This window comes from Saccopteryx bilineata, chromosome 1 (assembly GCF_036850765.1).
Source record: "Saccopteryx bilineata isolate mSacBil1 chromosome 1, mSacBil1_pri_phased_curated, whole genome shotgun sequence".
Classification (NCBI taxonomy): domain Eukaryota; kingdom Metazoa; phylum Chordata; class Mammalia; order Chiroptera; family Emballonuridae; genus Saccopteryx; species Saccopteryx bilineata.
Genome location: NC_089490.1, coordinates 271,279,874 through 271,302,600, shown reverse-complemented (window position 1 = coordinate 271,302,600; position 22,727 = coordinate 271,279,874). Strand labels below are relative to the sequence as shown.

The 22,727-nt window shown below is 48.9% G+C and overlaps 1 protein-coding gene across 2 annotated transcripts; it reads left to right on the top strand.

The window, feature by feature from the left end:
- Positions 1-4,927: 4,927 nt before the first annotated feature.
- CLPTM1L (CLPTM1 like) lies at positions 4,928-20,810 on the top strand. 2 transcript variants are annotated; one of them, XM_066243318.1, is made up of 17 exons: positions 4,928-5,352; positions 5,866-5,966; positions 6,823-7,012; positions 8,402-8,547; positions 9,732-9,810; positions 11,033-11,150; positions 11,486-11,580; positions 12,336-12,420; positions 13,871-13,974; positions 14,939-15,004; positions 15,933-15,983; positions 17,236-17,318; positions 18,048-18,082; positions 18,878-18,933; positions 19,016-19,060; positions 19,536-19,651; positions 20,200-20,810. In XM_066243318.1, the coding sequence occupies exons 1-17, from the start codon at positions 5,191-5,193 to the stop codon at positions 20,282-20,284; spliced, it is 1,617 nt and encodes a 538-aa protein (XP_066099415.1). In that variant the 5' UTR covers positions 4,928-5,190; the 3' UTR covers positions 20,285-20,810. The 2 variants fall into 2 exon arrangements, with proteins under 2 accessions (XP_066099415.1, XP_066099413.1); XM_066243316.1 differs by having other exon boundaries at positions 8,399-8,547.
- The last annotated feature ends 1,917 nt before the right edge of the window (positions 20,811-22,727 follow it).

The window sequence follows — 22,727 nt, the reverse complement described above, 5'->3', positions numbered from 1 at the left end:
TGATTCTATTTCTGAACTTTCTAGTCCGTTCCATTGGCCTGTCTAAAAAATAAAAATTTGAATATTTTGACCAATAGATGAATTTTCAAAACAATTATTGAAAAACTTAGCCTGAATTGTGGTGGCACAGTGGATAAAGTGTCATCCTGGAACGCTGAGGTGGCTGGTTTGAGACCCTGGGCTTGCCTGGTCAAGGCACATACAGGAGTTGAAGCTTCCTGTTCCTTCCCACTTCTCTCTCTCTCTCCCCTCTCTAAAATGAATGTTTCAAAAAAAGAAAAAACTTTCATACCTATTCTTTTCTCTTTTCATTCAGTTAAGTGCTAAACATCCGTGATGCAGACTGTGTTACCCAGTCACTTTTGTTCTCCAGCAAACAGCAATTGCAAAAACAGGCAGTCACACCCTCCCGCTATGATGAGTATGTCCCAATCCTGCAAACCATTTAAAAAATTGGAAATCCATTACTTCCTAAGCCCACCCAGAAAATCTCATCAATGTATTGACTGGACACTTATTTTACATGGAGTTGACATTAACCAGAATCCAGGCTTCTCTTTTAAATAATTATTTCAGATTTGTCACTTAGGCAAAGTGTGACAAGGGCCGATATTTATTTTTTCCAAGCAGATCGTAAGTACAGTCAACCAACCACACTCCACTAGGATTTATTCATCATCTAACAGAAGTTTAGGATGACACATATCCCCCTGCCTTTAATTCTAGGGATGATGAGTATAGAAAAGAAGGATTCTAATGTCACTATCTTATTTTCAATTCCTAAGCCCAGCCTCTTACAGATGTTCAGATGTTTATTCTTTCTGGTTTCCTTGAATTAAAGAACGTAGTGAAAAGTTGAGGTTGGCTTTAGGGCATCGTAGGCTTGCTGTCACTCTGTGGGGTGGCATATACTTCTTCTCAAAAGAGCAATTCCACCCATTATTCCAGCTGGTTGTCAGAAACTATTCATTGGGTATCAGTGAGTCGCAATCTCATCAAACTCAATATCCCACCCTTTATAACAAAGGTGGGTTTTTTTTCTCTTCACCCCTCCTCTTTGGCAACCTTCAACTTTTTCTCCATATTTATGGATCTGTGTCTGTTATGTTTATACATTTGTTTTTGGTTATTTAGATTTCACATGTAAGTGCAATTGTACAGTATTTGTCTTTCTCTGTGTTACAAACATTTTATAGAGCCCACTTGCTCTGCTGAAAAATCAATTTAATGATCTGTCATAAAAGGAGAAGTACAGGTTGATTAGGTATGCTAGTACACTGCATAAACCTTGGTACCTGAGCATACAGCACCCTTTTACTGGAATATGTGGCATATTCGAGTCCCTTGTATAGAAGCTGTAGGCAGTGAGGACAGCAAGTACATATGACACATGCAAAACTGCCATCCAGAATGATGACCTACTACTGGATGTTCTCAACAAAGCAAAGACACACCCCTGAATACCTCAACACATATTCCTAGAAAAGTCACAGTATGTTAAAATCATGCAAAAATTATGTGTTTATATGTAAATAAGTTGGAGTATAGGTTCCAGCTTTTCATTGTGCATATGGCAGAACTTCCAAATGTGTATAGGATGAATGAGAAGGCATTCTTTGTTTGAATTTTAGGGTGTCTGGAATCCAACACACCTAACAGACCTGTCTGTCATCAGGGCAACCTATCAAAGGCCCACAAATGTTTAAAGTAGCTCTTCCTGGGCAGAGAACCTGGTGCTGTAGATGATGACTGGAGGGAAGAAATAGCAAAAAGAGCAATGGCTTTAACAAGGCCTCCGGATCCACCTGCATGAACCTGACCAGCCCACGAAGCTCTGTGTAATACCCAAGGTGCTTCTTTTCATATCTCTCATTCCACCATTGAGCAAAGTTCATTGCCACTTTCCACAGAAACCTAACTTGCAGATCCAACATTGGCTTGTGACACTGAGATAGGAAGGGAAAGAGGATGGGTGGTCAGAGGACAGCCATCATACCTGCGTTTATTCTTTTCAGATCATCTGAAACAATCTTCTCAGGTGGCCCTGGGGCTGCATGTCAGTTACAGCAGCATCTCTATGACTAGGGCATCCTCTGCCTGTGTGCACCTGCAGTGGGGATGGGTGTTACCCATACTTCCAGCATGTCTGAGGAGCCCACAGATGCCCCAGAGGCCCATCTCCTCACTTCTGGGAGGGCTCTGTGCCCTACTAGTGTCTCCATGTGGTTGATTCAGAACTGTCATGATTGTGCCCACTCAGGGGGCAATTATAATAACAATTAGAGCCCAGAGCTGGAACTCAGGTGAAATGTCAGCATGGATCACTGGGAAGCTCGCTTGATGAAGCATCAGATATGGCCAGCTCGCACTTAGGTCTCCCTGCCACAAAAAGAGCTCTTCCAATACACTGTTGGCTTTCAAAGTCGTTTGGCTCCCCATCTGTGCCAGAGAATAAAATCTATTGTATGTTCAAAAGCAGATTTTCTAAGGTGACTACAAACCCCAATATTGACACTAAAGTCATATTGTAAGCTCTGTGGGAGGAAGGGCAGCCCAATTTTTATTTATTTATTTTTTACAGAGAAAGAGAGTGAGTCAGAGAGAGGGATAGACAGGGACAGACAGACAGGAACGAAGAGAGATGAGAAGCATCAATCATTAGTTTTTCATTGCGTGTTGCAACACCTTAGTTGTTCATTGATTGCTTTCTCATATGTGCCTTGACCGTGGGCCTTCAGCAGACTGAGTAACCCCTTACTGGAACCAGCGACCTTGGGTTCACGCTGGTGGGCTTTTGCTCAAACCAGATGAGCCCGCGCTCAAGCTGGTGACCTCGGGGTCTTGAATCTGGGTCTTCCGCATCCCAGTCCGATGCTCTATCCACTGCGCCACCGCCTGGTCAGGCCCAATTTTTTGTAAGATAATAACTGGGCTCGTGTGTTCTAAGGCTGAAACCTGTAATGTCATTGTTTTTCCTCCTAGGAAATCCGCCATCAATGAGAGTGGGGCTTGGTGAACTGTCGGCACCTCACAGAAGGCACCGGAATCAACAGCTCCACTGAATGCCTAGAGAGGCCACAGCTGTGATGTCATGAGTGTTAGGTCACCAAAGGCAGGATGATGCATAAGGGCTGATGAGTTTTATAAGAAATTTATTTATGCATCTGTGAACAACTGGGCTGAGTCCAAAATGGCATCAGCAGCGAAAGGAAGAGAAGCCCTATCCTATATAGGATGGGGTTTGGTGGTAGTTACCACTGCAGGGCAAAAACTTCTGTTACTGTTACTGTTACCTAGGCGGTTAAACACTAGGAGAGGGTGGTGATTAATGACTAAGTAACAGAATGTTCAGATAAGTGATGGAAGGTGACTCATTGTCAGGATGTCCAAGGAAACAGGTATCGAAGCCAGAAGCCAGATTCCTATGTTGTGCGGGGTTTGCTTTCTTCTGGCCTGACCAACCTTAGAGTGAGCACCCATCTCTCCCAGTGCCCACCATCCCTACATCAGCCCCCAGTTTAGATAAGGACAGAACAAGCTGCCAGAGCCAGCCGTCAGAGAGGTTCAGGAGTGCCTGGCTCGGCACTCCTTCCTCTAATCCTCAAAACATCAGATAATGGTGACATTTTTAGAAGGATTCACAATGGAATGGGGGACTGTTATGGGATGAACTGTATCCCTCCAAATTCATATGTAAAATCCTAATCCCAGCACCTTAGAATGTCACTGAATCTAGATATACAGTCTTTAAAGAGGAAATCAAGCTAAGTGAGGTCACTGGGGTGGGCCCTGATCCCAACTAGTATCCTTATAAGAGGAGATCAGGACACAGATGCAGACAGAAAACAACCATGCGAGGAGACAGAAAAAAGAGACCCTCAGAAGGAACAGCTCTGCCAACCTCCTTGAACTTCCAGCCTGCAGGACTAAGACAAGAAATTCCTGATGTGTAAGCTGCCCCATCTGTGGTACTTCGTTACAGAGGCCATGGGAAACTCATACAGTTTCCCATGTGCCAGCCCTTCTGTATTCTTCACCCCCAGCCACACACTTGTCCTAAGGGATGATGTGACAGCTCATACCACGTGGCTGTTCCTGTGTGGGCACTGGCCACGGGTCCCACTCACTCTTCCTGACCTGTGACTGTTTTGCTTTTTATCCAACCCCAGATATTTTACCATTTTCCTTTCTCCCACTTCCCTCAGTTACCACCCCCGGATTTCATGTAATTCCCACTCCCTTATGTCTCCTTCTTTGATTCTAATGTTAAAATAAGTCGTAAAACTGCTATTCTCCAGAGCATTTTCAAGCCATTGAGCGTCTGCTTCCCAGCAACTGTCATCAGTTTGGCTCACAAAAACTTATTAAAAAACTCTACAGGTTTAGACGTTTCTTACCCAGACATTCAGAACCAGCCTTGCTACCCTTGTCCTAACAAAACCAACATGAAATCAGGTATTTAATTTTTGTGAATTTATTTACTATTTCCTTCTACTTTTATCCTAACGTTTCCAGACTTAGGGCTGAAAAAATAATACAGAATCTCTGTATCGCCTCCATCCAGGTTCTTCAAAAGTTAACATTTCACCCATTTGTAGGTCCGGTCAGGCCTAGGGCATAGCGGGTTCCACCGCGCGGGGTCCGCCTGCGATCTCGGGTGGGGATCGGCTAGGGGAAGTGGGGGCGGAATCCGCTCAGGACGGCGTCCCCTCTCTTTGGCGCTCCACGCTTACCGGGTCCTTGTCCCAGTCCCGCCCCGCTCCGGACCCGACCTGCCCAAAGAACAGAACCCTCTGGGCACCTCACAAGAGCCGCGCGGGAAGATTACGTCACCGGCTCGCGCCTCACGTGACTGTGTGTGCGCTCGCGCGTCAGCTAGACTACGCTTCCCAGGTCGCTGCGCGGCGCGTCCACTTCCTGCGGGTGGCGGAGGACCCGGAAGCTGCCGGCGCTCCGGCGAATCCCGCGGCGACAGGTAGGCGACGGCGGCGGCGAGAGTATGCGGGGCGGTCGGCGGCTAGCGGCGCCCAGCGCGTTAGTTTCCCGGTGGCGGCAGCGGCGCGCGGCAGCTCTCGTGTGAGCGGCGGCCGGAGCGTCCGACAGGGCGCCGGGCGGGAGGCTCTCGGGTCCGCGGCAGCGAGACGGATCGGAGCGGTTGGGCGCTGCGCTCCGCCCGGGGGCGGCAGCGCCATGTGGAGCGGCCGCAGCTCTTTCACCAGTCTGGTGGTGGGCGTGTTTGTGGTGTACGTGGTGCACACCTGCTGGGTCATGTACGGCATCGTCTACACTCGTCCGTGCGCCGGTGACGGTAACTGCATCCAGCCCTACCTGGCGCGCAGGCCCAAGCTGCAGGTGAGCTCCCGAGTGGGGTGGGGGTCTCCGCAACCGACCGGGGCCAAGGACTATTCTCACCTGAGCCGGGCAGGGTTGGTTGGGGTGGGGGACGCTTCTTATTTGAAAAAACAGGGCTGGACAGGGGTTTGGGCTCTTCTCACCTGAGCGAGGGGGCTCTCCTAGCCTGATCCTGCATCTCCCCCCACCCATATCCTAAAGACCCTGCCTGCATGGTGTTCTCAGTCAGGCTCCAGACACTTCCCCTTGTTTCCCCATTACAAGTTACCCAGAGTCATCGTACCCCTGCTCTGTGATCCAGTCAGCTACACACTTCAGCAAGTTGGTTTTTTGCAGCAGACACATCAGATACAGCCATTCATTCATAGGTCAGAGTGCTGTCCCTTTGGGAGTTAAAAATGAAACCATTCCCTATCCAGCAGCATCAGATTGCTCTCCCTCAGGGTAGGTGTTTGACGTGTGTATTTTGCGGCAGGGTCCTTGCCAAGCTAATTTTCTTGACGTCGTTTCCAGCTGAGTGTGTACACCACCACTCGGTCCAACATTGGTGCTGAGAACAACGTGGATCTCGTCTTGAACGTGGAAGATTTTGATGTGGAGTCCAAATTTGAAAGGTGTGGTTATGGGACAAAGTGTCAGTGATAGGGTTAGCATCATCAAATGTTTAGGTTGTTTAAAAGTTGACTTTCTATATATAACAAAGTTACCTTAGAGGAGCAGTATTACCTAATCTTGTGAATAATAGAAGTGTTCATGGGAATCCTATATGTGATATATAAACAGTCATACTTTTGTTTTACTTGAAAGTAGCAGATAAGTTTACCATTTAGGAAGCAGCTAATACCAGCATCAGATGACTGTAGGATATGCACCAGCCACTGGGGAGGTTGTTGAAGGAGTGGGTGTTGCAGTAGAAATGACATACGGTTTCCCACAGCAAACTACTTGTCTCTTCCTAGCTGAAGGCATTTCATATTTAACTATGGCTCTAGTGTCTTGAGATCTCAACAAGCATAACAAAAAATGATGTGCTTGTCTACCTTTTTCCTCTACTCGTCTGGAGGTATCAGATAGAGTAATGGGAACATATACTGGAATGAACGTCCTCCAGCCAGCCTGCAACATCAGAGAGCTGCAGAGGCAGTACAGCGAGCAAGGGACATGCACACTTGGGGTCAGCCACTGCCTGCCTGTGACCTAGGCAAGTGACTGACCTCTCTGAGCACTAGGAAATGCAGACTTTTTGGCTTTGAGGCATTGCTGCCCAATGTTTTAGAACATGTTCCAAAACCTCTGTACCTGGACTCACAGTTAGTCATAGGCAGGTAGGTTTTGTTTTTAGTACTTACGAACTAAAAATAGTTGGTGGGAAGTGGCATAATTTATAAAGATATTTGAGTAGTCTCTGCTGTGTACATATACATAGAATATAAATGTACATGTTTGAAATTGTAATTTGTCTTATTTTAGGACAGTTAATGTTTCTGTACCAAAGAAAACAAGAAATAACGGGACGCTGTATGCCTATATCTTTCTCCATCATTCTGGCATTCTGCCGTGGCATGATGGGAAGCAGGTGCACCTAGTAAGCCCTCTGACCACTTACATGGTCCCAAAACCGGAAGAGGTCAATCTGCTTACCGGGGAATCTGCTGCGCAGGTGAGCCTCTTCATCAGGTTATCAGTCAAATGGGGCCTATACTGTCTACTTGGAATTCACACCTGCATGTCACTGCACATGCAGCTTAGATCTAGGGCTGGGGTGACTGTTGTACAGTACAGCTGTGTGACATTATTGAACACGTCAGTCTTTCAGCTGAATAATTTCCTATGGTTTTCCCATAAATTTTATGTCAAATTAGTGAGGTGCACGTTAAGTAACCCACTGATACTTTTTATCCAGGTTGTTTCTCAGGGAGCATAAGTGCAGGGCGGTGCTTTCTGCAGAGCTCAGCTGCAGTCATTACTTAGAATTAGGAGACTCACTACACTGTGTATGACAGCTCGTCAATATTTATTCTATGAATATAAATCAAAACTATTAAAAAGGCATATGTACAAAGTTATGGTTTATACATTCATGAAAACCATATGGTCCAAGAAACAATAGAAATCACATAAGTGACCATTAACAAAGCCTTGGGTAAAGGAATTCTGGTGTTTGGATCTCTGTTGAATGTAAGGTGAGATTTACAAACAAGAAAGTTGGTAACTTTTCAGAAAGTTTCTGTGATGCTGCTCCCACGGTTCAGGGCAGGTTTTAGAAACCCTGCCGGGCTGGTCTGACCTCTCAGTGTGTACTCCCTGCTGTGTGCCCTTGAGACACCCCTCATGTCTCTTTCCCTAGAGACAGTGGAGCCCGCCTCGTGGGGCATTTTGGGAAATCAGAGAGGAGGTGGGTGTAAAGGTTTTGGGGGGGTCTTTGGAATATACAAATGCCAAACATTAGCTGTTACTATTTTTTAAAAATATTTATTTGTTTTGCTGCTATTATTTGGGAGATAAATTATTGCATCTAAACTATATTTTTGGTAGGAGATGAATGAAAATTCACTGTTTCCTAGAATTTATCAGTTAGATCTGAAATAAAGATTTAGTTAATTGGGATGGATGCCTAGTCATTGACATAGCTCCTTCCAGACAACCTGATGTCCCTGGTTGAGAAATAGTCTCCTTTTCAGTCTCATTGCACTCTCACGGCAGTTAGCTCCAACTCGCCTACACCTCCTGCAGTTGTCTGGGGGCCTCACCTGCCTCAGGATCCCTGAGAAGTGGACCTGCTTACATGGAGGACCCAACATAGGAGTCAGTGAGATCTAGTGCCATGTGCTGCTCTGTGGAGAGAAGGAAGTGAGGGATGTAAGTGTTTGGGGAACGGGCAGTCATAGCACCTGCCACACTCTGCCAGGCTTTGCTTCCTGGTTATGCAGTCTTGTCACATATTCCCAGGTGAGGGTGTCGGCCGCCCTCCTGCCTCGCCATTTCAGGCCTGGTTTCCCACCCAGCATTGACTTCTTTTCCTACTAAGTCATCCCTTTTCATTTAGCAGAGGATTGAAGCTGAGAAGAAGCCGATGAGTGCCCTGGATGAGCCCGTTTCTCACTGGAGAACAAGACTGACACTGAACGTGATGGTGGATGACTTTGTCTTTGATGGGTCCTCCTTGCCTGCCGATGTGCATCGATACATGAAGATGTAAGTGTGCTGGTCTGGCTGGTGGCTCAGGACCAGCATGGTAGGAGTGACTGTAGGATGCACCTAACTTGAGTGGCTTTACGCATCACCCATTTGTCCTAAGCTGACATCAGAGCGGGCAACTCAGTGGTGTGGGGGTGAAGGAAGCCCCTTGGGATGATAGCTCATGAAAATCCAAAAGTGGATTGGTCACACTTGTATCTTTGAGCCTTCCATAGGACGAGAGGCCAAGAGGGGCCTGAAGTGTTGCCTGGGCACCTTCTAGCCTTATCCCTTTTCTCTGGTAGTCTAGCAAAGGTTGCTGCCAGAGCATTGGAATGAATGAGACTAGACGGGAGTTATCCTGCCCTTTGTTCTTGGTGAAGGCTTTCCTTAGAAAATGGAACATTGATGAGACCATGTTGTTTGAGTTTTGTCCTGTCTGTATCCTGACTACCTTGGGGTGCCATGGTCAGTGTTAACATGACTCATTTATGTGTATTTAAAATTAACTTTTAGATCATGGTACTGTTACTTGCTATCATTAGTTAAGCGTAACTGTTAACATTGTTTGACCAGCTTAAACTAGTCTGTGTCTCGAGGCTTTGAGGAGCCAGCTGGTAGGTTAAGACCTATTATCAGGTCATCATGTAGCACTGACAAGTGGCCACAATAGTAATTATTTTTCTTCACTTGTCAGTGGTTCCTGTGATACTGTCAGGAGGGGTTTTCCTTTTGTAATTTAAATCTTATTTTTGAATACATGATACATTTAGTTTAAAATACAAAAAGTATAGAAAGTGTCATTTGGTAAAAAAAAAAAACCCAATCCGGACCTGTGGCATCGCCCCACTGCTCCCAGGCATGAAAAGCAGATAGGTTTTTATTTTCGTTTTTACTGCCTCACCAGGCTGCATCATGTCATTGCACAGATGGGCCCCTTGCTCTCTTTTTAAGCCCTGGGTGATACTGCACAGTGTGGCCGTGTCCCTGTTTACCCACCTCCTCCTGGTGTGCACTCTGAGGGATGAGTCTAGCTTTTGAGACCTCTCTGCTTCCATGTGTGTCCCTAGGACTATTGTGACCAGAAGCAACTGAAGGTGCAGGGTGGGATTTCTCAGGTAAATGCAGTGTCTGGGGATGCATTCAGTTCATCTAAGGTGACAGAAAACTTCATAGTGACTTGAAAACTGCTTCACTCCCAGGATTCAACTTGGGAACACTGTGCACTACCTCCCCATCCTGTTCATCGACCAGCTCAGCAATCGTGTGAAGGACCTCATGGTAAGTACTGCTCCCCTCTGGACTTCAGCGGCCGGTCTGGAGTGGCTGCCTCCTCGGCCTGCACTCGTGGTCCTTTTGTGTTTCTCACTTGGCATGGCTGTGCTCTGGGTTTCTGAGGCACACCCTTGAGCACCTGTGCCTCGCTGGTGAAGGGCTCAAAAGATCCTCCATTAAGTGTTTGGACAGCAGGCACACAGGTTTTGGAAGGGCTGCCTGTTGGCTGAAGCAGCTTGTGGATATTGTTCTGTTGATTCCTAGGTTTCTGCCACAAAGGTGCAGACTTTGTCCCACAAAGGGTACCCAAGTGAGGTGGTCCTGGCCAGCTGCTTGCCTGGCCTGAGGCTGGTGCACCGGTGTGTGGTGATGTGGTTTGTCTGGTTGCCAGGCTCACAGTGTCAGCAGTACTCACTGTGAGGGGTCAAGGTGAGCACAGAATGTGACACTTGTGGGTGTGCCCAGGACCTTCAGGGACATGGTGGGGTCACTTTACTTTGTGCTCGGGGTTCCTCTCTCCTGTTACCTAGCCACTGTGGCCACGTTTGCTGCTGGACATGAGACTGTACTTTCCTTGCTGAGCAGCTTCTATTCCTATTTCTCTGCACTGTCGTGAGCCCAGCCTGAATGCTGCCTCTCCCTGGAGCTCTCTGCCTCCCCAGGTGGAGTGACTGCCCCTGCTCTGCACTTCGGGGCACTCGGCATGTAGGTGTGGGCAGAGCCGTCTGGTCTCCAGCCCTTCTAGGAGAGGGGCTGTGTTTGGCTCAGTGGCACATGTGTTGCTAGTCCCTCGCATGTGGTAGTGGTGCCTCTCATGCTAGGAAGAATGAGCAGAGGGGGCATGGTCACAAGAAATGTGCAGGGCTCCCTCAGGAAGAGCTCTGAACATTGTGTGGAGGAGGAGCCCCGCCCACTCAGAGAGGATAGCATGGGCACTGGCGCGCCAGAGGAGAGGGAAGGAAGGAGGAAAGCTCAGCCTCAGGTGTGACCATACTGCCCAGGATGTAAGAGCATCTAAAGTCCACCAGCCATGTGGCCCTGGGTCTGAAGCCTCAGCCTCCACTGTGCCTGGGCTGTGGTGGGTGCAGCACTTAGGGACAGAGTTATAGGATTCATGCTCAGGGTACAACCCAGAGTGTGCAGTGGTCTGACCAGAGCCGAAGGAGGCAGGCTGGCAGTTGCATGCGCCCTGGCGGGGCAGGTTCTGACCGCGCTGTCCCTCTGTTAGGTCATCAACCGCTCCACCACCGAGCTGCCCCTCACTGTGTCCTACGACAAGATCTCGCTGGGGAAGCTCCGCTTCTGGATCCACATGCAGGACGCCGTGTACTCGCTGCAGCAGTTAGGTGAGGCTGCACGTGCCCTCCCATACCTGTGGACGGAGTGTCCTGTAGTTGCCAGTCCAGATAGTTTGTGCAAACTCTTTAGCCTTTGAACCTTGTGGTGCAGGTTCCTTTATGTAATTTTAATCAAGAAGGTCACTAGTGTTTTGTTTCCAGTTTCTGTCTTTGAAAAGTCCTTGCTGATTACCTGAAAGTTTGCTTTACCCAGAACATAGTATTTGAAACACCAGTTTCAAATACTGCTCAAGTGAACTCTTACTACCAAAACTTGCAAAAACTTTGTAATGTTAGGTAAGGTTAATGCTCATTTTATGTTATGTTATTTTTTTCCTTTTCAGGGTTTTCAGAGAAAGATGCTGATGAAGTGAAAGGAATTTTTGTTGATACCAACTTGTATTTCTTAGCATTGACCTTCTTTGTCGCAGCATTTCACGTGAGTTGGTGACTGAGTCCTTATTGGTAATGACAGTGGCAGGTGTGGATAGCTCTGAGGTGGCCAACCATGCTCAGCCTGGGGGTTGACATGGTGATGTCTGGCCTGGTGGTCCCTTGGTTCCCAACAGACCTGAGACTTGGCAGGTGGTTGTGCAAGGGCTTTTCTTCCAACTGAGGAGAGAGTGTCTGGAACTTAAGGACTTGGGACTTGGTTGATATAGGAGAGTGTTTTGAAAAGAAATGATATGAATTACTGATTATAAAAAGTAAGTATTTTGTTATATAAATCCCAGTGTGGTGATCATAACATTAAATACCAGTTCTGTGTGGATCCCCTGTTTGAACATGGGTTTCCAGGCTGGTGGAGGAAAGCCATTACTGAGGGGTGGCTGTGCCACACTCAGGTTCAGGTGGGAAGGTGAGACAGCCAGGCCAGGGAGCCGGCTGCAGCTGGTTCTCTGTGCCTTGGGCTCAGCCCCAGTCCAGCTAAAACCTTCCAGAACTGTGCTAGAAAACCACACTTTTTATCAAAAGGTTATATTCAGAATGAGCCTGTGTGCTTCTGAGGAGTACAGCCATGCACTGTTGCCACGACAGGGGAGGGGACTATCCAAGCGTCCTGCGGCTTCCCGCCACTGCAGGCGGGGACTCTGGTTATTGTGAGCCCCGCAGTGCAGTCCACGAGACACACGGGGTCCACCTGCAGACTCACACGGGAGATAGATGCACACGACTGTCCTTTCTCCTTTTCAGCTTCTGTTTGATTTCCTGGCATTTAAAAATGACATCAGTTTCTGGAAGAAAAAGAAAAGCATGATTGGAATGTCCACCAAAGCAGGTAGATGCCCTCGGGATTTTTGACCCATTCTCAGAGTGAATTCTGCCGTTGGTAAAGATGGGCTGTGATGTTCATTTTGAAACCTAAGGTTATGATTGTCTACGGCGAATGCTAGCTAGTTGCAGACCCAGTTCCCTGCTCCTATTCAGAGGGGCCTCTTTAGGGTACGTATGGTAATAACTGGGAAGGAGCTGTCTCCACAGTCTTCGTGTCATGTAAGCCTTTGTCCACAGAGAACAGAGGGCCATGGAGGCCATATAGTCCCACCTTGGTGACGACACAGATGCTGGTTTTAGTTATCGTCTCTGTCAGTTAGCCAAGCGTCTCCCTTGGAAACGGCATGCCCCCGTGGATGGTCTGGGATGCATGGCTGCTCCCCTGCCCGAGTCATCTGTGTCTTGAATTTTTCTTTTCTGTCCTCTAGTTTCCTCAGAGAGGACATCCCTCCCCTGCTGAGCCTTCCTGCCCCCTCCCAGCCTTTTCAGGGGAGGGGAGGAGGAGGTCCCCAAGTCTGCCTATGGCAGACAGCTGGCGTCTTCCTCCCTGGGCCCGTGCTCCTGGCGAGCACCATGCAGAACTGGCGCTGTGCTGCCACCAAGAGAAGCACGTAAGGCCTCAGGACATTTTTGGTCAGCTGCAGTGTTTTCTGAAGCATGATTTTAAAAGAAAAAGGGTACAGGTTTTAAAAGATAAATGTGTTATCACAGGCTTAGTATAAAAACGGGCCAGTGTGACGACTACAGGAAAGCAAGCCGTCATAATTCCAGTCAGGAACCCATTTTCTCACATGTTTGCTGTTTGTTTATGTGTTTGCAAGTATAACTTAAACAGTTCATGTAGCTAGGGTTGCCTTCTGCTGGGTTCTGGGGCCTTTTCTAATCATTTTAAACCATTTTCCTTAGTGCGTGTGGCCCACTGTTCACTGTTAGTACGCAAAGGGGGAGAAATATTGTAGGTCCACGCATGAGTGTGCGCGCATGCATGTGTTGGGAGCAGGGACAGGGTGTGCATGTGTGGGCTGTGCACATACAGGTGTGTATGTGAGTCAAGTGGAGGTGTGCATGTGTGGACTTCATACATACAGGTGTATGAGCAGGGCGGGTGTGAGCGTGCAGACTGTATGCAGGTGAGAGGATGGGTGAGTGTGTGGGCTTTGCATATGCAAGTGTGTGGGGTGGGGCTGTACATGTGCAGGTGTGTGAGTAGGTTGGAGGTGTTGCATGTGTGGGCTATATTGTGCAGGTGTGTGTGAGCTGGGTGGAGGGGTTAAAGGTGTGTGGGGCTGTACATATGCAGGTGTGTGAGTAGGGTGGAGGTGTTGCACGTGTGGGCTATATTGTGCAGGTGTGTGTGAGCTGGGCGGGGTGTTAAAGGTGTATGGGGGCTGTACATGTGCAGTGTGTGTGTGAGCTGGGCAGTGGCCCCTCTCAACACCCCCCTCTATTCCCAGTGCTCTGGCGCTGCTTCAGCACTGTCGTCATCTTCCTGTTCCTGCTGGACGAGCAGACAAGCCTGCTGGTACTGGTCCCGGCGGGTGTTGGAGCCGCCATCGAGGTGAGCAGTTGTCTGAGTTGCCACATGCCATGGTCCTTGGGCCCAAGCAATCAGTGTAGTCAGAAACCACGTAACTAAAAAGTGACGTGGGGCCACCTCCGTGGGCAGGCAGGGGTATGACTGCTGTTGGGTGTTGACCAAAGTGAGTGCTTAGAAGGTACCTTCTGGTGGCCCTGCAGTTCTTACTAAAAGGTCCTAGCACATCACATCCATCACAGAATGTGTTCTGACACATTTAAAGCCCCACATGGCCTGTGCTGTGCTGGATGCTGTTGGGAGCAGAAGCATGCAGTGTGGCCTCCAGAGGCTTAGCACCGTGTGGGCTCAGGAAAGAGCGCCCTGTGGGGCAGGCAGGCTCGGGCCACACCTCAAGGATGAAAGTAGTGTTGGGACACAGGAATGGTGGAGGTGGCAACCTGCATGCCCCTGCTCTGCGAGTCCCAGCCCTCCTCACACATGGCTGTCAGGTCAGGGACTGTACTCATGCCCATGGAGAAAGATCTCAGACGAAGAGCCTCCCAGAGCCACTCCTGCAGTGTGGAAACCACTCTCTGAGGCAGTGATGTCCCTCCTATCTCAGTAAGGCAGCAAGTGGTGCATGGGTCCCAGAGAGACCCAGAAATGGCAGGGTTTGGGTTGAGGCTGGGGCCTTCCAATGCCAGGAAGAAAGTGCCAGGGTGAATATTTAGAGGCAGGCAGGCAGACTGGTGTGAGCCAGCCAAGTGCAGACTAGCTGGGAAGGGGGCTCAGCCCAGAGGACAGCCACCCTGAGGGCCTGCTTGTTGGTGCCCAGAGTCAGTTATAGAGTCCATGTGGGGGACAAGCTACTGAGTTGGCATGCAGGCTAGGGGCCAGGTCCCGGGGCCTGAGCAGGCAGGTGCCTTGTCCACAAGGGTTTGAGTGCTGAGTTCTGGTATCTCCTTACTCTAAGGATTATAAATGTTGTTTTATTGTGTCTCCTCAGCTGTGGAAAGTGAAAAAGGCTCTGAAAATGACTGTTGTTTGGAGAGGCCTCCGGCCCACGTTTCAGGTCTGTCTGCTGTGCTGCTTTCTGGGGTTCTTTCTCCCTTTTGTCCAGCTCCATCTGTTTCCCTCTGTACTGCCCGTCGTTCACATGCACCAGCTTGTCTGCTGGTGGATTTCAGAGCCGCACCTAATGGGACCCTATAGCGTGGGACTATCCTCCAGTGACATGACTGCTTGGTTGGTTGATCACAGCTGATTCTAGGTACACATGGGGATGCCCCAATCATAGACCAGACCTTGCAGCGCCCTCACTAAAAGGCAAGTCACTTTCACACTGAGATGAGACGCTGGTCTGACAGCTCCCACACGCCCGTGAGCAGTTTAGACTGGCTTCCCAAAGAGCCTGCTACAGCCTGGGGCTTGTCTCAGCTGCTGGGTGTTTAGGAGCTTCCCACGGATTGGGGAAGGGGGTTGAGTGGCGTGTGGGGTTTCCAGGTAGATCTCAGTTGAGGGATTTATGACCCTCCCACATCCAGGTCCTAAACAGATCAAGGACTGGAAATCTGACAAGTAAAATGCAGTTTGTTTTCTGTAAGTTAGACTAGTGAACCCACCTTTATTGATTTAAGAGCAGTGTCAGAGTGCATCTGTACAATGTAAGTGTTTTCACTGAAAAAAAAAATCCACCAGCGGTAAGAATAGGATGTAGCCCCGTGAGTAAGATGCACGTGGATGGGGCTGCTTCTGCCATGCAGACACACAGTGTGGCTCAGGGTTCAGGATCCAGTGGGACAGAAACGCTGCCTGCTGGTTCCGCAGGTGGAGGGGGGTGTGGTTATGCTAACGACAACCTTGACGGTGGGTCGTGCTTTCAGCCGAGTGTGGCTGGGTGGATGTCTCTGCTGGTCAGTACAGGTCTCTGTCCTAGTGAAGCCATGTTCAGCCTGTCTTAAGTCATCCAGTTAACATGATTGTGTTGAATTTTACAACAGTTTGGCACCTACAGCGAGTCTGAGAGGAAAACTGAGGAATACGACACTCAGGTGCGAAGCAGGGGGGTATGGGCAGTGTGCAAGTCCAGCAGGCAAGTAACTGACGTTTATTGTGACGTTCATGGGACCAAGCCTTGGAATTAGGGACAGAGCTGCATTGGAGGTGTCCCTTTGCTGGATCAGCAGGAGCATAGGGAGGCCGACCCCCACAGCAGTGGTATCTGGAGTGAAGTCAGATGCTTTTGACTCCTCGGATGATTGGATACAATCCTGAGTGGTTTTCTAACTTGGAAAAGAGCCATAAGGCTTCTCCCTGTTTTCGGGTCCCTGCAGGTGTCCTTGTGCTCGTGTTTCCCAGGACGTCTTTATTTTTCATAAGCAGATTCATCCCCTGGGGTGTTTTTGGTTGCTGTGAGCTCACTGTCACTCAGACCCGGGTGGCCCCTCAGGGAGGCCCATGTGCTGAGGCTGTCCTGGCGGAGCAGCAGTTTGCAGTGGGACCATACAGTGTGTCCTATAGAGGGATGGGTGTGTTGATTGCATTCTAACTTTTATTGAGGCTACAACAGGGGTCCCCAAACTGCGGGCCACATGCAGCCCCCTGAGGCCATTTATCCGGCCCCCACCACACTTCCAGAAGAGGCACCTCTTTCATTGGTGATCAGTGAGAGGAGCACATTGACCATCTCATTAGCCAAAAGCAGGCCCATAGTTCCCATTAAAATACTGGTCAGTTTGTTGATTTAAATTTACTTGTTCTTTATTTTAAATATTGTATTTGTTCCCGTTTTGTTTTTTTTTACTTTAAGATATGTGCAGTGTGCATAGGGATTTGTTCATAGGTTTTTTTATAGTCCAGCCCTCTAGCGGTCTGAGGGACAGTGAACTGGCCCCCTGTGTAAAAAGTTTGGGGACCCCTGGGCTACAATAAAATCCAAGTCAGAATAAATACAAGGGTATGGCTGCACTGACTAGGACAGCAGTCTTGACGCAAGCCTAGGAGAGTATCTTCAGATTTTTATCCACCACATTTATTCACTGATTGTTGTAGGCTAGTTTGTTTTGGGTGAGCCAGTACTCTGTTATTGACATCACAGTCTACATAGCCAGGCTCTGGGTGCTATGAGTTCTGTGGGTTTGATAAACACACTGACGTGTCTCCTTTTGCATTAGACAAGAGACAGCTACCCACATGTCAATTTCTTGCCTTATTTGTTTATTTTCCATTCTTGTGAGTTGCACTAAACACATTTACAAAGTTGTGAGGATTGGGCTCTAACAGGAAATTCTCTGCTCGCTGCAGGCCATGAAGTACCTGTCCTACCTGCTCTACCCTCTGTGCATTGGAGGCGCCATCTACTCACTGCTGAACATCAAGTATAAGAGGTATGTGTGCCACTAGGATTCCCCCTGCTACACTGGCACCAGGAGAGACCAGTACATCACTGATAGCCATGCTGATGGCCCCTGAGCCTCTGTCCACATCTGCCCGCCACTGTGGGGACAGGGGCTGAGCCAGTTCTGTGGCTCCATCTCCTCTGCAGTGTGGAAAGCAGGACGTCGGGGGTCAGGAACACTCATGGGTCTAGCCTTGGAATTAGGGACAGAGCTGCATTGGTGGTGTCCCTTTGCCCCTTTTGCCAGATCAGCAGGAAGTATAGGGAGGCTGACCCCCACAGCACTGCTGTCTGGGGTGAAGTCAGATGCACTTGACAAGGGAAAACCTGGTAGCACTGTGTGGCTCTGCGTTCGGGGCCACAGGGACCTGGGAAAGGGCCGGGGTGAGGACACAGCCCTGAGAGCAGTTTTTCCATCTGCCTGGCAGTTCTGAAGGATAGTGTTTGTGCACGGTCTTGCGCGTGCGCACACCCTCCCCCCAGCGAGCCCAGGCTCCCAGGAAGCTGTTGGCGTGCTGGTCCATCCTGACCAGGCACTGCAGCCTTTGGGATCTGACCAAGGACCCTGGCCTCTATTGTGCAGATACCACACCTTGTTATGGGGTCTTGAGAGCTTGGGTGTTTACAGAGGACTCCCACAAGAGTCCTAGTTGTCAGTTCAACACACACTGATGAGGGAAGTTGGGCCTTCCACAGTGACGGCTCTCTTTCTTTTCAGTTGGTATTCCTGGTTAATCAACAGCTTCGTCAATGGTGAGTCGTGTGTATTTCTGTTCTGGTAACAACGTTTACAGCAGGTACCTTTTCACTGCTCCTGTGACATGAGGTTATGCTGTCAGGCCCTCTGCCCTACCCTGTGCGATCGGTTGGGCACCAGGGTACCCAGTTTGCGACAGTACCACACAGGCTTCTCGATACTGGTGCCCTGAGTGGTCTGTTTTCTCTTCATGAAAACTCTCAGTGCTAGCAGTAAACAGCACTGTTCTTTTCTTTATTTTTAACTATTTATTGACTAGAGAGAGAGAAAGAGAGAAGAACATAGATCTGTTCCTGTCTGCCCTGATCAGGGATCAAACCAGCAACCTCTGTTGTTTGGGACAGCACTCTTAACCAGCCGAGCTATCTGGCCAGGCATGAACAACATTGTTCTTACATTGGTTCCTTAGAGCAAACTAAAAGAGCAGCCCGAGAGCATGGAGCTCTGCATGGGGCCTACCAGCCTTGGGCTGCCCCAACCACAGCGCTGGGTCTCTGTGGGCATTTAAGGGCACAGAGCAGATGGGAGGGCTCCCTGAATGCCACGTTCACTGGGTTTGGTTCTCAAACCTGGCCGCAGACCCCAGAGGGGACCATATGGGGCAGACATCCTGCCCTCACAGCCCCGGCACTCGCGTGGCCTCGGTAGGCGAGACGTGACAATTGAGGAAAAAGATGCTGCTCTTTGAAGTTACTCTACCACCCAGAACAGCGCAGGATGGAAAGCCCAGTTCCGGGCTGTCAGCGTGTCACGGTCCATGCAGGCTCTCTAGCCGTGGCTTCTCTCCCTAGGGGTGTATGCCTTTGGGTTCCTCTTCATGCTGCCCCAACTCTTCGTGAACTACAAGGTAAGACGCATCCCCAGCCGGACGGTCGCCTCCATTCTCTGTGCGGCCTGCCGCTGATCTACACATGTCTCCTTGTCCCCAGATGAAGTCTGTGGCGCACCTGCCCTGGAAGGCCTTCACGTACAAGGTCAGTGTTCTGCCTGAAGGAGGTGCTGTCTGTATACAGGGCCACATTCCTGTCACAGTGTTAGGGTGTCTCCTTTAAACAGGAGAGCACAGAGTGACTTTAAAAGATAGCAGCTCTGACTCTCATAGTGAAAGAAGATATTTTCTTGAGCCAAAAGCCGTGTTACTTGCCAACACGTATCAGAATTGGACACCCCGACCCAGTGACTGGTGTCTGGTAGTGGGGTCTATAGCCCACAAGTTAGGCTGCCCTGAGGGCGTCTGGGCGTGCTGCGGCCAGTCCAGAGCCTCTACCCACTCTTTTTCTGTTTTTATTGTCACTACAAGAGTCTCATTGCCCGTGGTATATCTGCTATAAGGTGATTTGCTGACTCAGGTTATGAGTGTGAACAGGGCTCAGGTGATTGGTTGGGCATCTCTGGGCGAGCCCCAGTGACCCATTCCTCACCTTGTCCCCTCTCCCACCCGGGCCACAGGCATTCAACACTTTCATTGACGATGTCTTCGCCTTCATCATCACCATGCCCACCTCCCATCGCCTTGCCTGTTTCAGGGACGATGTAGTGTTCCTCGTCTACCTGTACCAGCGATGGTGAGTGCCTCTGAGGTGTGCTGGCCAGGTGGAATCACACAGTTCCTGTTGCTGTGTACCTGGTCATCCTGTGGGGAAACCTACAGTTTGCAGTGATATTTGTGTGTTGCCCAAACTAGCATTCTAATTGTCTATAGTAGTCTGTGGAAGAAATTATTCTGACTGCCTATCTCCTGGTATAGAAATGCTTGTTCTGTCTGAATGATAGAATCAGCCACTGTGGGCCTGTATCTCCATAGTCAAATTTGGTGCAGCACGAAGGAGGTTGCTGCCCCAGCCCCCATGCCGTGCTCCTAGGATCAATCCGCTGGGGCAGGCCTTCCCTAGGGCTTGTTCGAAGCTTCACTTTGACGTGTATGTCCTTGTCCTCTGATCAACCTCGAGCACAGAGCTCTGGCCTTACCACTTAAAAACATCAACAGGAGGGGAAGAGGAAAATCCCAAAATTTCTCTCACACAGTAAACTTCTGACAAACTTGATTGTTAATTATTGGGACTGGAGGAACTGTCCGCCCTTCAGAAGCACTAGAGCAGTTGTGTTCTTGCAGGCTCTACCCTGTGGATCGGAGCAGAGTGAATGAATTTGGGGAGTCCTATGAGGAGAGGCCCCAGCAGAAACCACACACACATTGAGCCCTGGCCTGGGTTGCCCGCGAGCCACTGCACAGCACGTCTTGGATGGTCAGCTGACTATTTTTGGATGTTTCTGGTGAATTCTTGGACATTACACCTTCTACATTGCCAAAACCTCTGAGCATTTCTCATACGTCCCCTGAGTCCCTTCACGTGGTGTTTGAGAGGAGCCGGCTTCACGTATGATGCCCCGGTGTGAAGACGTCTGTCTCAGTCACTAAGATGTTGGGCGCTCGTGGTCACCCTTGGCTGCTGGTGGCTCTCGGCAAAGGAGCGTCCAGTGTTAGCAGTGGCTGTGCCGTCACCGCAGCATCCCCCACCCGGCAGATTCCGGGGGCAGGAAGTGCGGATTTCCATCTCCAACTGTCTGTAAGTGCTCCTTATGTGAAATTTCAAATGCCTCTAAATCCATGCTGTATAGACTCTGGGATCAAATGGCTTTTTTTTCCTTTTTGTTTAAAAATTGGACTATTTTAAAGCTTATGTATGTATGTTTCTATTTTAAAATAAATTTCTCTGGCTGTAACACTTTGTTGGCCTGCTACAATATGGGAAGCCTTTCAGCTACTTCAGTTTACCTTCTTCCCAGAGGTGAACATGTGATCTGGGTTTATAATGTGTTTGTTAAAAGGACAAATTTAAAGATCCTCTCCCCAACTTTGGGGTCATGAATGTTCTTAAATGTTTATATCTGATACTGAAGACTAGATGACTAAATTATTACACAGTCATGACTGGTCAGATTAGTGGTATTCTGTTAGAGAAACACCCTAGGTCAACGTAGAGAGAGAAATAGCACAAGCAGGGCAGAGAGCAGCCACAGATTTGGAGGCAGTGAGGTTAATTGTGAGTTCAGTGAAATTGCATTTTTTTAAAAAATTTTTTCCTTTAAATATTTTATTGATTTTTAGGGGGGGGGGGGGAGATAGAGAGAAGGGGGAGGAGCAGGAAGCATCAACTCCCGTATGTGCCTTGACCGGGTAAGCCCAAGGTTTCGAACCGGCAACCTCAGTGTTCCAGGTCGACGCTTTACCCACTGCGCCACCACAGGTCAGGCCTGAAATTGCATTCTTGAGGATCTGCTTTCAAAGTGTGTGTCCAGTTGCATGAGCACAGCAGGTAGCTATCCATGTTTGCAGCACAGACATCAGTATCTCAGTCCCAACAGCTCGTGGGCCAGTCTTGGATTTCAGTCTTGCCACTAAGGGTCATCTTGATGCTCTGGCCTCTGCAGAAGTCCATGGAAGGGGGGGCCCCTACTGGGAGACGGTGGAGGTGAGCAAGAGGCCGGCTCGCAGGAGAGCACATGTCCTTCCCATGTGTCCCCACTCGCTATCGCTGTCAACCTTGTCAAGAGTCAGCAGTTTTAGTTAAGGTGTGTGACTCTCCCTCAATGATTTGAAAGAGGAACACTGTGGTTTCAAGTGACCCCTTTTTAGTTTTATTATCAGAACATTGAAGTGGGTCCAGGAATCAGTCACTGAGACTCCTCACTTGCACAGAAAGTACTTATGAAGATTGGAACACCTAGTGGGCTGGCCTCCACACCCACAAGTTTTTTTTTTCTTAGGGTTGTTTTTTGTTTTGATCTTAGAAAGGAAGAGAAAGAAACATTAATTTGTTGGTCCACTTCGTTGTATATTCATTGGTTGCTTCTTGCATGTGCCCTGACCTAGGGTCAAACCCTCAATCCTGGCACATTGCAACAACGCTCTAAACACCTGCCCAGGACTGCACTCACAAGTTTTACATAATGTATTTTCTTTGGGGAGCAGAGGTTTCTTTCTGAGGGTTCATTCTCACCCAAGTGGGCATGGCTCTGAGTAAAGTTGCTCCATGAACAGACCACCTGGCTAGGCCTGAGGGACTCTGCTGACCCTGGTACCAATTCAAGGCAGGCCACAAGGGGCTCTCGGCACCTGGGCCCAGTCCCCACATCAGTGACATCACACAGAACTTACTGGCATTTGAAGCCTAAAACTTGGCAGACTTAGAAAATTCTCTACAGACCTTTGCTGCTCTCTCATTTTCAGCATCATTATAAAATAGGTGTTAGGAGACTTGTTTTTGCTGACAGATTGTACAAAGGTTCTCATAGTACAGGAAGCTAATGAGTCCGGCAGCAAAGTGTGGGAACAGGGGTTCTAGATGGTCATTTGGAAATCCCTGAGGACTGGCATTCCAAGGTGTTGGCACCGTTCTGCTGGCGGGTTTGTTTCTGAAGAGTCCGAGCTCGCAGTGGCCCTTCAGTCACTTGTTTTCCAGGTTGTAAATCCCAGTACACATGGATCAGTCTTGTCTTGCGTCTCTTGAAGTCACATTCTTTTGAAAGAAATTTTTATTAATAATTCCTTTTAAAAAAAGCTGTAGTCTCATGTGTTAATAAGTTACTCACATTGGTCGCTTTGGTGCCTGCCTCCATTTTTTAAAGATAAACAAGTTT

Excerpts from the sequence above, each read along its gene's own strand:
- CLPTM1L (XM_066243316.1), top strand. The coding sequence starts at position 5,191 with ATGTGGAGCGGCCGCAGCTCTTTCACCAGTCTGGTGGTGGGCGTGTTT. Across the intron at positions 12,421-13,870 it reads TGGAATGTCCACCAAAGCAG|TGCTCTGGCGCTGCTTCAGC; the intron begins GTAGATGCCCTC and ends CTCTATTCCCAG. Across the intron at positions 15,005-15,932 it reads GCCTCCGGCCCACGTTTCAG|TTTGGCACCTACAGCGAGTC; the intron begins GTCTGTCTGCTG and ends ATTTTACAACAG.